General features: G+C 35.1%; 1 protein-coding gene across 1 annotated transcript in view; it reads right to left on the bottom strand.

Moving 5' to 3' along the window:
* The window catches only part of LOC142358739 (gamma-aminobutyric acid type B receptor subunit 1-like), a 67,949-nt gene that overhangs the window by 26,250 nt on the left and 28,480 nt on the right, over positions 1 to 13,219 (bottom strand). Inside the window, exons 7-9 of the mRNA XM_075410286.1 lie at positions 5,687 to 5,747; positions 5,532 to 5,618; positions 5,239 to 5,395 (exon numbers count right to left, since the gene is read on the bottom strand). Of these exons, the coding sequence (XP_075266401.1) occupies positions 5,239 to 5,395; positions 5,532 to 5,618; positions 5,687 to 5,747 (305 nt within the window). The remainder of the gene's footprint in view (positions 1 to 5,238; positions 5,396 to 5,531; positions 5,619 to 5,686; positions 5,748 to 13,219) is intronic.

Raw genomic sequence — 13,219 nt, 5'->3', positions numbered from 1 at the left:
GATTTTTGTACAAAAACATTTGTTAAGTACAATTTATTTTGATGGCATTTCGTAATTAAACATAACGTACTTCTGTTTCATAGAGAGAGGCTACAGGGGCTACTATCAATACCAATAAGCATAAGAGATGGTAACTAAGACTTATAGGAACGACGTTCAAATAGCGGGCATCTAAAATTGGGCTTTATGGGTTTATCCCGTTTCTACTTGAGTTCAATTTTTTATACTGACTCTGTTCATTTTGAATTGCTTTGCTGAGCAAATGATGTTCAAAATCACTTTCAGCAGAATGAGAGAAGAGAGATACTAGCCTAGAGAAGTCAAAAAAATATCACGCAAAATGTTGAAAAAGCGGCAAAATGAGGTAAAGCGAAACATTTTTTCATTCGACGAAGTAAAAAAAAAAATAGGAGCCCTATAATAGCCGGATGAGAAGACGAGGGCGTCTATTAATAAAGGATAGGAAAGAGACAATGACAGCGGCGCTGTCTCAAGACTCAATACTCATGAATTAAGGCATATACGTTTGGCACTACTTAGATTCACACTATTGATCTTTAACTAGTAAGTGTTCATAAAATTTAAAGTTCCATAAGTCAGTTCAGACGTCAATTTTTTTAGAGAGGTAAGTCATGCAATTGACGTAAAAGCAGAAATGACGACAAGTACACAAATTTTAACTGCGAAACAGTAGAAGTCAGAAATTGAGAACGTCAATTTCAAGAAGCCAGGTCGCAAGAATAATCGATGGAGACGAATAAAAAGAACATAGCTGGACAAGTCCTGAAAAACAATCCAAAGAATTGAATAAAAAACTTAGAAGTACTCTATCTGACCAGCAGATCAATTGAACAATGCCAGCCAACAAAATCGTCACAAAAATTTGAGAAACTAAACCAATCAAAAAAAAATATACTCGTTGCAAAAACTCTTCAAGCTTTTACCCAGAAGGCAAAATTTGATCCCTTTAAATATGCCCATTTCAAAAATATGTTCACAGCCAATTTTGTCTCTAAAATTGGCCCAGGATTACATCTGTAAGACCTGAGAAGAAAATCAATGGCCCTTGAAGATTGATTAACTCAGAAAATGACAAAAAATTTCACAAAATAGAAAATCGTTCTATTAAAAAGTTGACAACCATTCCATTGCCCCCTAGCAACTATGTAATAATATACTAACAAACACTGGAGGAAGTTACATGGTTACAGAAGCAAGAAAAACTGAATTTTTTTAAAAACTTGAAAAAATTGCAAATTCCATTGACACTAACAACCATTCAGTAACTTTTTATCAGACCGTGGAATAACTTTTCTGGAACTTGAGAACGGACAAATATCACAAAATGAAAAAAGTTTAGGAAAATTAAAAAAAAATTGCAGATTATATCAAAAAACGCTAGAATTCAAGACATTAAAAGGTTAAAACCCATCCGATTGATGATTGTAACTAGACACTAAGCAGTGTCTTATTATCAAACCTTAAATTAGATTCCCTTGCCCTTGAGGCTAGAAAAACGCAAATGACAAATACTTTAAAAAAAATTGAAAAAAAAATGCAAAAGTTAGCATCATTTTTCGTGTTCGTGTTTGTAGTAACAAAACATATAGCTCAAAAAATGGTCAAAACAAGCTATTTGGTCTGGCGAAAGACCTTCATCGACTTTTAAAAATTTCAAACTAAGACTAATCAAGCAGAAAAAACATGAAAAATTGCACCATTTTGAGCCCAAAAACTCCCAAAAAAGACCTTTTAAGCTTAAATTAAGGCCATCCCAGAAGCTGCACCACTCTAAGCACGTAAAGGACTGCTAAAGCCCACTTTGGGTCTCTAACGAAACTTAATGCCCCCTGGCCTTTACCTGTTTAACCCGTTTTGAAACATGAAAGTCATTGAAAAATGTGTGAAAACATAAAAAACAGCCCCCGAATACAATTCAAATTCTTTGAATTGTAAAAAAACCACGATTTCCCCAATAATAGGCACTATCGCTTCGCGGCTATTAAACAGATACACACAAACAAGCACACACACACACTACACAAAAACACACACACGCGAAGAAAGAAGGAGAACAGAGATAAAAGAAGCGAAAAAAAATGAGTGGAAGGCAAAACGAAAGAGTGAGAGACGAAAACAAAGATAGATAGGAAGAGTCAAGAGTGCAGATATGTAGAAACCGAGAAAAAGATGACAAAACAAATGGACTGATTGGCCTTTCAGAAGATAAGCGAAAGAAGATAAGCTGTGAAAAACTTGCAGGCCAAAGAATATAGTTTGAATGAGAAAGAGAACTGAGCTGCGGGAGTTGCTTATACAATCTATGAAAACTTTAAAAACAAAAAATGAAAAATCTAGTGCTTATTACATTATAAATGCGAGGAATTAATAGTAACAGCCTTCTTTATATAGAATTCCTCTCTCCAGGTTGAAAATATTTTCAGTTTTATCTTAATTCAGCGTAAAATCGGAGCTAAAAGTCAAACATACCCCGCAGATTGCCGGAAAATAGCCGCTATTGATTCCATTAAGCATTATTGGGATCGAAAGAATAGATATTGAAAAAGAAAGATTTTTGTACAAAAACATTTTTTAAGTTCAATCTATTTTGAAGGCATTTCGTAGTTGAACATAATTCTGTTTCTTAGAGAGAGGCTACAGGGGCTACTATCAATACCAATAAGCATTAGAGAGAGGTGACTAATACTTACAGGAACGACGTTCAAATAGCGGGCATCTAAATTTGGGCTTTATGAGTTTATCCCGTTTCTATTTCTGACTTCAATTTTTTTACTGACTCTTTTCATTTTGAATTGCTTTGGTGAGCAACTGATGTTCAAAATCACTTTTAGCAGAATGAGAGAAACTAGCCTAGAGAAGTCAAAAAGATTTCACGCAAAATATTGAAAAAACGGCAAAATGAGGTAAACATTTTTTTGTTCGACGAAGTAAAAAAAATAGGAGCGCTATAATAGCCGGCTGAGAAGATGAGGGCGGCTATTAATAAAAGAGTAGAGTAATACAATTACGATAAATCACTGATTTGACTTACCGAAATTGTAACAAATGACACGAGACACAAAAAATCAGTGCAAGAGCGACATCACAGACGTTACAAAAAGCTGTTTCAAGCTTCACAGCGTTAAAGAAAAAAAACGGCCAGACAACTAAAACGAAAACCAATAAGAATGCAAAATAGCTTTGCTTAGCTAACACTTCCAAATATAGTCAGAGTTCGTGACTACTATTCTGACAGTTTTAAGTTTCACAGCTTTAAAAAAAAATAGAAAAAAGCCAGACAAAGATAAGGAAAATCAAGAGGCACGCAAAACAACTTTGCTCAGGTTTCATATCCATAATAGTCTATGAAAAAATACATTTGAATAATATTAATCAGCGTCCAGGATAACCATTCTGACGTTCAGGATGGAGTATCATCAGCGGATTAAATTCTAGATAACAATATGCGCATCACCTTCTCTGAGCCAATTCATTACGATTCTATCTCTCGACTCATTGACCGCAGATTACATCCGATTTCTCAATCGTTTTTGTCGATCATCGTTTGTAAGTGCCGTGGTAGGGAAAAGAAGAGAGGCAGTTGAATATAAAGAATAAGTCGACGGAGAATTATTACACCGAAGATCCTTATCTTTGTTCACGGGCTCATAGAGGATAAAAGATTACCTTATCATTATCTCCCCACACTTAAAAATACAGACACACAGCATATTAAACATAGCCGGCAAATTGCAGGAAAATAGCCGCCGTTCACCCGCTTGACGCATATTGGGATTCAAACAGAAAAAATTTAAGAGATAAAAATTGCTAGACATTTTTTAAGGTCCAAAGCGTTCTTATTTGGTGTGCAAATTGTGCATATTCAGTTAGATTCTAAAATTTCACTTAGTTCAGCTTCTAAACTGAACGCTAATATGCACAATACTAATGCCAACTAGAATTTAAAATCCATTCAGTTGAAACAGTGAGTGAGGTAAGTGAGAAGTCAAGCGTGAAAATCGTGGCTAATGTAAAACGAAAAAGGTGATCCGCGAATGAATAAACATAGCAGGACAATTCCTGACATACAATTCAAATAATTTTCACTCTTAGTCCTCTAGAACGGACTAAGAGTGAATTGGGGAAAAACAGATCAAAAAAATTTGAGAAAAAAATGAAAATCAATGTCAAAATGACGCATGTGAAGAAAACACCGCTAGCGAAAAATTTTGTTCAAACCAAAAAAATAGGAATAGAATGAACTATGAATGGATTAGAAAAACCATTAAGAAAAAAATCCGATCCAAAAAATCGAAAAAAAACAGAAAAAATCAAAGTGAAATTATCGCATGTGAACAAAAAACCACTAGCAGGAAAGCGAATTTTTGTGCAAGCACAGTTTTCTCCCTCTACTTTAAAATTAGAGCGGAAAAAATTTCACGCCGCAAAACCACTCGCTTTTTCGCTCCACTTCCGGTTTCGGCGTGACCAAAATCACGACTCCAATTTGACTTCAAAAATCATGAAAATGTGTGAGATATTTAAAAAAAGACAGCGCCACAATAAAATTCAAATTCTTTGAATTAGAAAACGGAGAGCGCCTAAATAATAGCCGTTTAGAGGCTGACGGCGGCTATTAATCAGGACAATATATCTTTCTTCTGAGCGAGCATCCTTTCGAGCCCACATAGCCTTGTAGCATATGAACTCACTCGACGGTTCCCATTTTGCTGCCCAAATCGGTTAGTAAACGCGCTCTTCGAGAGACCTCGTGAACACGCAAACACAACCGACTAACGTCGGGCGATTTGTTCTCAAACGACCGTTGAGCGGTTGGCTTCGTCAGTAGCTAGCCACGGGAGGGGGGTGTCAACCTCTTAGAACCGCCCTTCACACCATACGTATAAGTATAAGTCTCCAAAACAGTTTGAGCTGAAACAGAGCTGAAAGGCTCTAAGAGCACTTAACGCCCGCTGGGCGCTACCTGTTTTTCCCGTTTTAGAGGACGAAAAGTCAAAAGCGTCAGACGAAAAATCGGTCAAGCGAAAAATCGCATAAAAAAGACCGACAGGACTAATATAATTACTACAAACTTAGTTTGAGAGCAATTAAAAATTTTGTCCCTTTCTAGATCTCACGCGTTTAATCTATACGACTGAATGTCGCTTTACAGGCCTTCTGGCTGAGATTTAAGAGAAGTGAAACAGTTTACATTTCTTATATTGCAAATCTGCATACTTCGCGTGTTTGAAGAGACAGCTGTTAAACAGCAAGAGGGCCAGTGAGCAGAGGATTCCGATGAATGCGAAAACAGAGACAGTGAAGAACACTGGTCGCCTCAGTCTATCCAACTTTGAGTAGACCTCAATCTGGTCACGTGGAATTGGCGCTTTCTCTAAACACAGCTGATCATCGCTTATACTGTCACCTCGTACACTCGATGATTAAAAAAAATGCAGATCATGGGCGCAAGTGCAATAGCCATTTGCAAATTTTAGTGAATTTTTATATTAATATTTACTGCAACTCACCATCAAATGGCCAAAAGTCGAGCTCGTTTTCAACCACATTAACATCATAATTTTCTGTATGCGATCCATATTCATAGTAAGACCCATCTAAAACAATATAAATAGTTTTTTGAGCAGGATGCAAATTTTAAATCAAAATCTGTAACATTTCTCACTTCTCATAAACTCAATGGCCACGCTTGATAATCGATCACCAGCGAAGAAGCTGACATTTCCCTAAAATACACGCAACTCTAAAATATATTATGCACAAGCAGTATTATGTCAGTATTTCTTATGTCGGGCGTCTCAATAAACGTGACTTCATTTCCCAAAACTCTGAACTGAACATTTTCTATTGCATAATCCCAAGCATTTGAATTGTCTATCTGAAACTTTAAATCCCAATGATACCCGCCATCTCAAAAACAAAACAAAGCTACTTCGATAAGTTATTCTCACCGCACATTGGGACACAGTTTATCCGGAATCAATTACTAACAAAAATGATAGGCAAAATAATAAATATATACGTATCAACAAAACCCAGGAAACGGGACGAAAGACCAAGGTTCAAAATCTTTTCACAATTTTCTGAAAAAATGTCTACTTAATACTGCGTTCCGACAATTGCTCTATTGCTTTTTCAATATTTTTTGCCGTTTCTGTTTGACCAGTTACGGCCCAAACGAGATACGGCACACTCAAAAACAGATAAGTTGCCAAAATATCTACAAAACAGCTTTAGGTCATATAGAATATAGAAAGAAACAGATGTAGAATTAAGTTGATCGAGTTGTTGATAAAACAAAAATGCCTCTTTAGAAAAGATAAAACACAAAACGTCTTTTTAAAAAAACATTCAAAAACGTTTCCATAAATTCATAGTGTCAAGAAACATGGTTAGCAGATTGTCAGAAAAGAGCTGCGATAACCTCATAGGCTGTAACCTCAAAATACCAAAAATTACCCTTGCTCTGTCATTTTTAGACTCAGCTTTATTTGTAAAAGCTGTCCACAAAATTCGAGCGAGATCTCATATTGAAGCTAACATAATTTTTGAGAATGCGGAAAAGCCATTTCAAGAGTTAGGTATGCCAAGTTTGCCCAAAATTTTATTACTAGCATGAAAAAAAAGAACATTGATTGCCGGAAAATAACCGCCGTTGACGCGGCGTTCAGTGTCAAAAAGTGTTCTTATTTGGCGAGCAGTTTGAGATAGATTCTAAAACTAAACTTAATTTGGCTTCCAAACTTAAAAAGTTTAAGCTTAATACTAATGTCAGCTAGCAAATACTCTAATGAACTTTGATAACCTATTTCTCAATGATTAATGACCGGGCTTTATCAGTTGATCCCATCTCTTTTGATTTTGCTTTTTTGACTTTGATAGTATTCACCACATTGCGTAATTCAATGCTTGAAACACTTTAAAATCCATTAATTTGAAACAGTGAGTGAATTAAGGCGGAAGTCAAAGGTCAAAATCGTGACATACGTAAAACGAAAAACGTGATAAAAGGAAATTGTAAAAAGGAGAGCACCTATATAATAGCTGTTGAGAGGCTGACGGCGGCTAATAGTTAACTCTAATACTGGTGGAGAAACTGCAGAATCAATGAACAAAAATAATTTGTAAAGAACATGAGAAATAAAACATAGCCGGCCAATTGCCGAAAATAGCCGCCTTAAACGTACATCAGGAGTGAAACAAAAGAAAAATCGCAGAATTCGTTTCTCAAATTGAAAAATTGTTCTAAATAGCGTTGCAATTTCAGTTAGATTCTAAAATTTTTAGATATCAAAACATACCAACGGCATATCTCAAAAAGGGGAAAACTGAGCAAAAAGAAAAAAATAAAGGCAAAAAAAATGAGAAAAAACAACCAAAATCTTATTAAACTTATAAAGTCTCGATGACTGTTCTCAACGCACTTTAAGCAAAAAGTTCATGCTTATTCATTGAGCAACAAAATGGCATCCGAACGCACAGGAAAACACTTCAAACATTATAAAAAAACTTGCAGAAAAAAATGCAGAAATGATTAACTTAGAAAAATCTGTGCAATAAAAACCTTTAATTGTTTTCGCTTAGCAGCCATAACCCTACCAATAACCATAATTGAATAAATGCACATAAAAAAACTTCTGAAGAATCAGAAAAAAACAGAAGAATCAGGCAAAAAAAAATTGAAAACAAAAAATAAGCAAAAAAAATGTTTAAATTTAGCCTTTTTTACTCAATTAACGAAAACCATAATAAAATTTATTCTTAATGAGCGAAAAAAACCCAGACACTGAAAACATACCCGGCAAGTTGCCGGAAAATAGCCACCGTTGATTCCCATAACCAAGATTAGGATTGAAAGGAGAGAAAGAACTAATGAAAGAAAAATTTGTACAAAAAATTTTAAAGTGCGAATTATTTTCATTCCATTTTGTACCTGAAAGTACTCCGGTTTCGTAGTAGGACCACACAGGGGCTAGTATCAAAACCAATGAGCACTGGAGATAGTAACTAAAAACAAAGTTTGGGTGACGGGCATCTGAATTTCGGCTTTATGGGTTTCTCCCGTTCCTATTTCTTTTGTTTTTTGATACTGACTCTGTTCATTTTGAATATCTTTGCTGAGCAAATGCTGTCTAAACACATTTTCAGCAGAATGAGAGAAGAGCAAAACTAGCCTAGAGAAGTCGAATATCTTCCACGCAAAATGTGGAACAAGCTGTGAACTAAGGTAAAGCGAAAAAATTTTAGTACGACGAAGCAAAAAAAATTAGAAGCGCTATAATAGACAGCTAAGAGCCCAATGCCGCTACTAAACATGAAAAGGAGTACAAAAACCACTAATAAAAGCCTTGGAAATCTGCAAAATTGCGGAGATAGCCCAAGATTGCATATAAACCTCTAATATATGATTGAGATGGTCACAAACCTAGTAATTCGTTAATACGGTTTAAAAAACCATTTCACTCAAAAAATAACCATGGATAGCTGTATACTTCTATGGATTCCGCCTCATTTACCCCCAGTTTTCTTACTGAAGGTCAACTTTCAGCGACCTGAAAGTGAAATCTAAAAAATATCTTAAAAATTAAAAAAAAACTGACTGAATCATATCGAATTGGTGTCACAGAAAAGCAATTGGTGTCTGAACTGGTGTGACTGGATATTGCCTAAAAATAGCCGCCGTTGAGTTGTTTGCTGCACATCGGGATTGACACAGAAAAAGAAGACAAGTTGACCGAATTTTTTTCTGCTTTTTACTGTCAAAAAAGTTCTAATTTGACGAGCAGTTTCAGTTAGATGCTAAAATTAAACCCAATTCAGCTTACCAAAATCGACGCTATTAAGCATAATAGTAATGATAGCTAGCAATCGCTTTAACTAATTTTGATAACCTAATGCACACTGACTTAATGAATGGGCTTCATAATCTTATCCTGTTTTTGATTTGGGTTTTTGACTTTGACCTTATTCACAACCTTGTGCAATCTATTGCGTACAAAAAGCAATCCACTCAGTTGAAGTAGTAAATGAAAACAGTCAGAAGTCAAACGTGAAAATTGTGACATAAGTAAAACGAAAAACTTGATCAAAACGTAAAGCGAATTAAAAAAAAATATAGCAAGACAAGTCCTGGCGTACAATTCATAGAACTTTCATTGACTAAACAAAAAACTGAAAATCGATGTCAAAATGCTGCATATGAACAAAAAAGACACTCGCACCAAAGAGAAATTTGGTTCAAATAGATAAACAGGCCTAGAATGAACTTGGAATGGATTGCGAAAACCAATTAGAAAAAAAAAACAATTCAAAAAATCGAAAAAAAATCGAAGTGAAATTGCCGCAAGTAAACAAAAAACCGCTAGAGAGTAAGCGAATTTTTGTACAAACACTGTTATCTCGCACCACTTTAAAATTAGAGAGAAAAAATTTCAAGTCGCAAAACCACTGGCTTTTTGGCTCCACTTTGTTTCGGCGTGACCAAAATCACTGCTCCAATTTGACTTCAAAAATCATGAAAATATGTGAATGATCTTCACAGACAGCGCCCGAAAACAATTCGAATCCTTTGAAATGTAAATAATAGCCATTGAGAGCCTGAAGAGGGCCATTAATAACGCTAAAACGTGAATACGTAATACAGAACGTGAAAAATTGATGTTAACTCACGAAGTTTTTTATGCATGCGAGTTTAAATTCCTGCTGAGATGGTTTTCATTTATAAATGACTCGTTCCCTTATTCAAAACTAACATGGGCGTTGGTTCACTGGTGCCAATGGGGATTGCCTAAAAATAGCCGCCGTTGAGGTGCTTTGTGCACATCGAAATTGACTCAGAAAAAATAGAAACAGAAGACCAGTTAACCGAAATTTTTTTCTGCTTTTTTTCAGTGTCAAAAAGTTATCTAATTTGACATGCAGTTTCACTCAGATTCTAAAAACAAACTCAATTCAGCTTCCAAACTGAACGCTATCAAGCATAATACTAATACCAGTTAGTAATTGCTTTAATTAACTTTGATAACCTAATGCACTGTGACTTAAAGAATGGGCTTCATATTCTTATCCTGTTTTCGATTTGGGTCTTTTGACTTTGACCTTATTCACAACCTTGTGCAATCTATTGCGTACAAAAAGCAATCCACTCAGTTGAAGTAGTAAATGAAAAGAGTCAGAAGTCAAACGTGAAAATTGCGACTTAAGTAAAACGAAAAACTTGATCAAAACGTAAAGCGAATTAAAAAAAACATAGCAAGACAAGTCCTGGCGTACAATTCATAGAATTTTCATTGACTAAACAAAACTGAAAATCGATGTCAAAATGCTGCATATGAACAAAAAAGACACTCGCACCAAAGAGAAATTTGGTTCAAATAGATAAATAGGCCTAGAATGAACTTGGAATGGATTGCAAAAACCAATTAGAAAAAAAAATGATTCAAAAAATCGAAAAAAAAAATCAAAGTGAAATTGCCGCAAGTAAACAAAAAACCGCTAGAGTAAGCGAATTTTTGTACAAACACTGTTATCTTGCACCACTTTAAAATTAGAGAGAAAAAATTTCAAGTCGCAAAACCACTGGCTTTTTGGCTCCACTTTGTTTCGGCGTGACCAAAATCACTGCTCCAATTTGACTTCAAAAATCATGAAAATATGTGAATGATCTTCACAGACAGCGCCCGAAAACAATTCGAATTCTTTGAAATGTAAATAATAGCCATTGAGAGCCTGAAGAGGGCCATTAATAACGCTAAAACGTGAATACGTAATACAGAACGTGAAAAATTGATGTTAACTCACGAAGTTTTTTATGCATGCGAGTTTAAATTCCTGCTGAGATGGTTTTCATTTATAAATGACTCGTTCCCTTATTCAAAACTAACATGGGCGTTGGTTCACTGGTGCCAATGGGGATTGCCTAAAAATAGCCGCCGTTGAGGTGCTTTGTGCACATCGAAATTGACTCAGAAAAAATAGAAACAGAAGACCAGTTAACCGAAATTTTTTTCTGCTTTTTTTCAGTGTCAAAAAGTTATCTAATTTGACATGCAGTTTCACTCAGATTCTAAAAACAAACTCAATTCAGCTTCCAAACTGAACGCTATCAAGCATAATACTAATACCAGTTAGTAATTGCTTTAATTAACTTTGATAACCTAATGCACTGTGACTTAAAGAATGGGCTTCATATTCTTATCCTGTTTTCGATTTGGGTCTTTTGACTTTGACCTTATTCACAACCTTGTGCAATCTATTGCGTACAAAAAGCAATCCACTCAGTTGAAGTAGTAAATGAAAAGAGTCAGAAGTCAAACGTGAAAATTGCGACTTAAGTAAAACGAAAAACTTGATCAAAACGTAAAGCGAATTAAAAAAAACATAGCAAGACAAGTCCTGGCGTACAATTCATAGAATTTTCATTGACTAAACAAAACTGAAAATCGATGTCAAAATGCTGCATATGAACAAAAAAGACACTCGCACCAAAGAGAAATTTGGTTCAAATAGATAAATAGGCCTAGAATGAACTTGGAATGGATTGCAAAAACCAATTAGAAAAAAAAACGATTCAAAAAATCGAAAAAAAAATCAAAGTGAAATTGCCGCAAGTAAACAAAAAACCGCTAGAGTAAGCGAATTTTTGTACAAACACTGTTATCTTGCACCACTTTAAAATTAGAGAGAAAAAATTTCAAGTCGCAAAACCTCTGGCTTTTTGGCTCCTCTTTGTTTCGGCGTGACCAAAATCACTGCTCCAATTTGACTTCAAAAATCATGAAAATATGTGAATGATCTTCACAGACGGCGCCCGAAAACAATTCGAATTCTTTGAAATGTAAATAATAGCCATTGAGAGCCTGAAGAGGGCCATTAATAACGCTAAAACGTGAATTTTGTAATACAGAACGTGAAAAATTGATGTTAACTCACAAAGTTTTTTAGGCATGCGAGTTTAAATTCCTGCTGAGATGGTTTTCATTTATAAATGACTCGTTCCCTTATTCAAAACTAACATGGGCGTTGGTTCACTGGTGCCAATGGGGATTGCCTAAAAATAGCCGCCGTTGAAGTGCTTGATGCACATCGAAATTGATTCAGAAAAAGTAGAAACAGAAGACCAGTTAACCGAAATTTTTTTCTGCTTTTTTTCAGTGTCGAAAAGTTATCTAATTTGACGTGCAGTTTCACTCAGATTCTAAAAACAAACTCAATTCAGCTTCCAAACTGAACGCTATTAAGCATAATACTAATACCAGCTAGTAATCGCTTTAATTAACTTTGATAACCTAATGCACTGTGACTTAAAGAATGGGCTTTATATTCTTATCCTGTTTTTGATTTGGTTCTTTTGACTTTGACCTTATTCACAACCTTGTGCAATCTATTGCGTACAAAAAGCAATCCACTCAGTTGAAGTAGTAAATGAAAAGGGTCAGAAGTCAAACGTGAAAATTGAGACTTAAGTAAAACGAAAAACTTGATCAAAACGTAAAGCGAATTAAAAAAACATAGCAAGACAAGTCCTGGCGTACAATTCATAGAATTTTCATTGACTAAACAAAAAAATGAAAATCGATTTCAAAATGCTGCATATGAACAAAAAAGACACTCGCACGAAAGAGAAATTTGGTTCAAATAGATAAATAGGCCTAGAATGAACTTGGAATGAATTGCGAAAACCAATTAGAAAAAAAAACAATTCAAAAAATCGAAAAAAAAATCGAAGTGAAATTGCCGCAAGTAAACAAAAAACCGCTAGAGAGTAAGCGAATTTTTGTATAAACACTGTTATCTCGCACCACTTTAAATTAGAGAGAAAAAATTTCAAGTCGCAAAACCACTGGCTTTTTGGCTCCACTTTGTTTCGGCGTGACCAAAATCACTGCTCCAATTTGACTTCAAAAATCATGAAAATATGTGAATGATCTTCACAGACAGCGCCCGAAAACAATTCGAATTCTTTGAAATGTATATAATAGCCATTGAGAGCCTGAAGAGGGCCATTAATAACGCTTAAACGTGAATACGTAATACAGAACGTGAAAAATTGATGTTAACTCACGAAGTTTTTTAGGCATGCGAGTTTAAATTCCTGCTGAGATGGTTTTCATTTATAAACGACTCGTTCCCTTATTCAAAACTAACATGGGCGTTGGTTCACTGGTGCCAATGGGGATTGCCTAAAAATAGCCGCCGT

This window comes from Convolutriloba macropyga, chromosome 2 (assembly GCF_964194025.1).
Source record: "Convolutriloba macropyga chromosome 2, txConMacr16.3, whole genome shotgun sequence".
NCBI lineage: Eukaryota > Metazoa > Xenacoelomorpha > Acoela > Convolutidae > Convolutriloba > Convolutriloba macropyga.
Note: the sequence above shows the minus strand (reverse complement) of the source record. Positions and strands in the feature narration are given on the sequence as shown.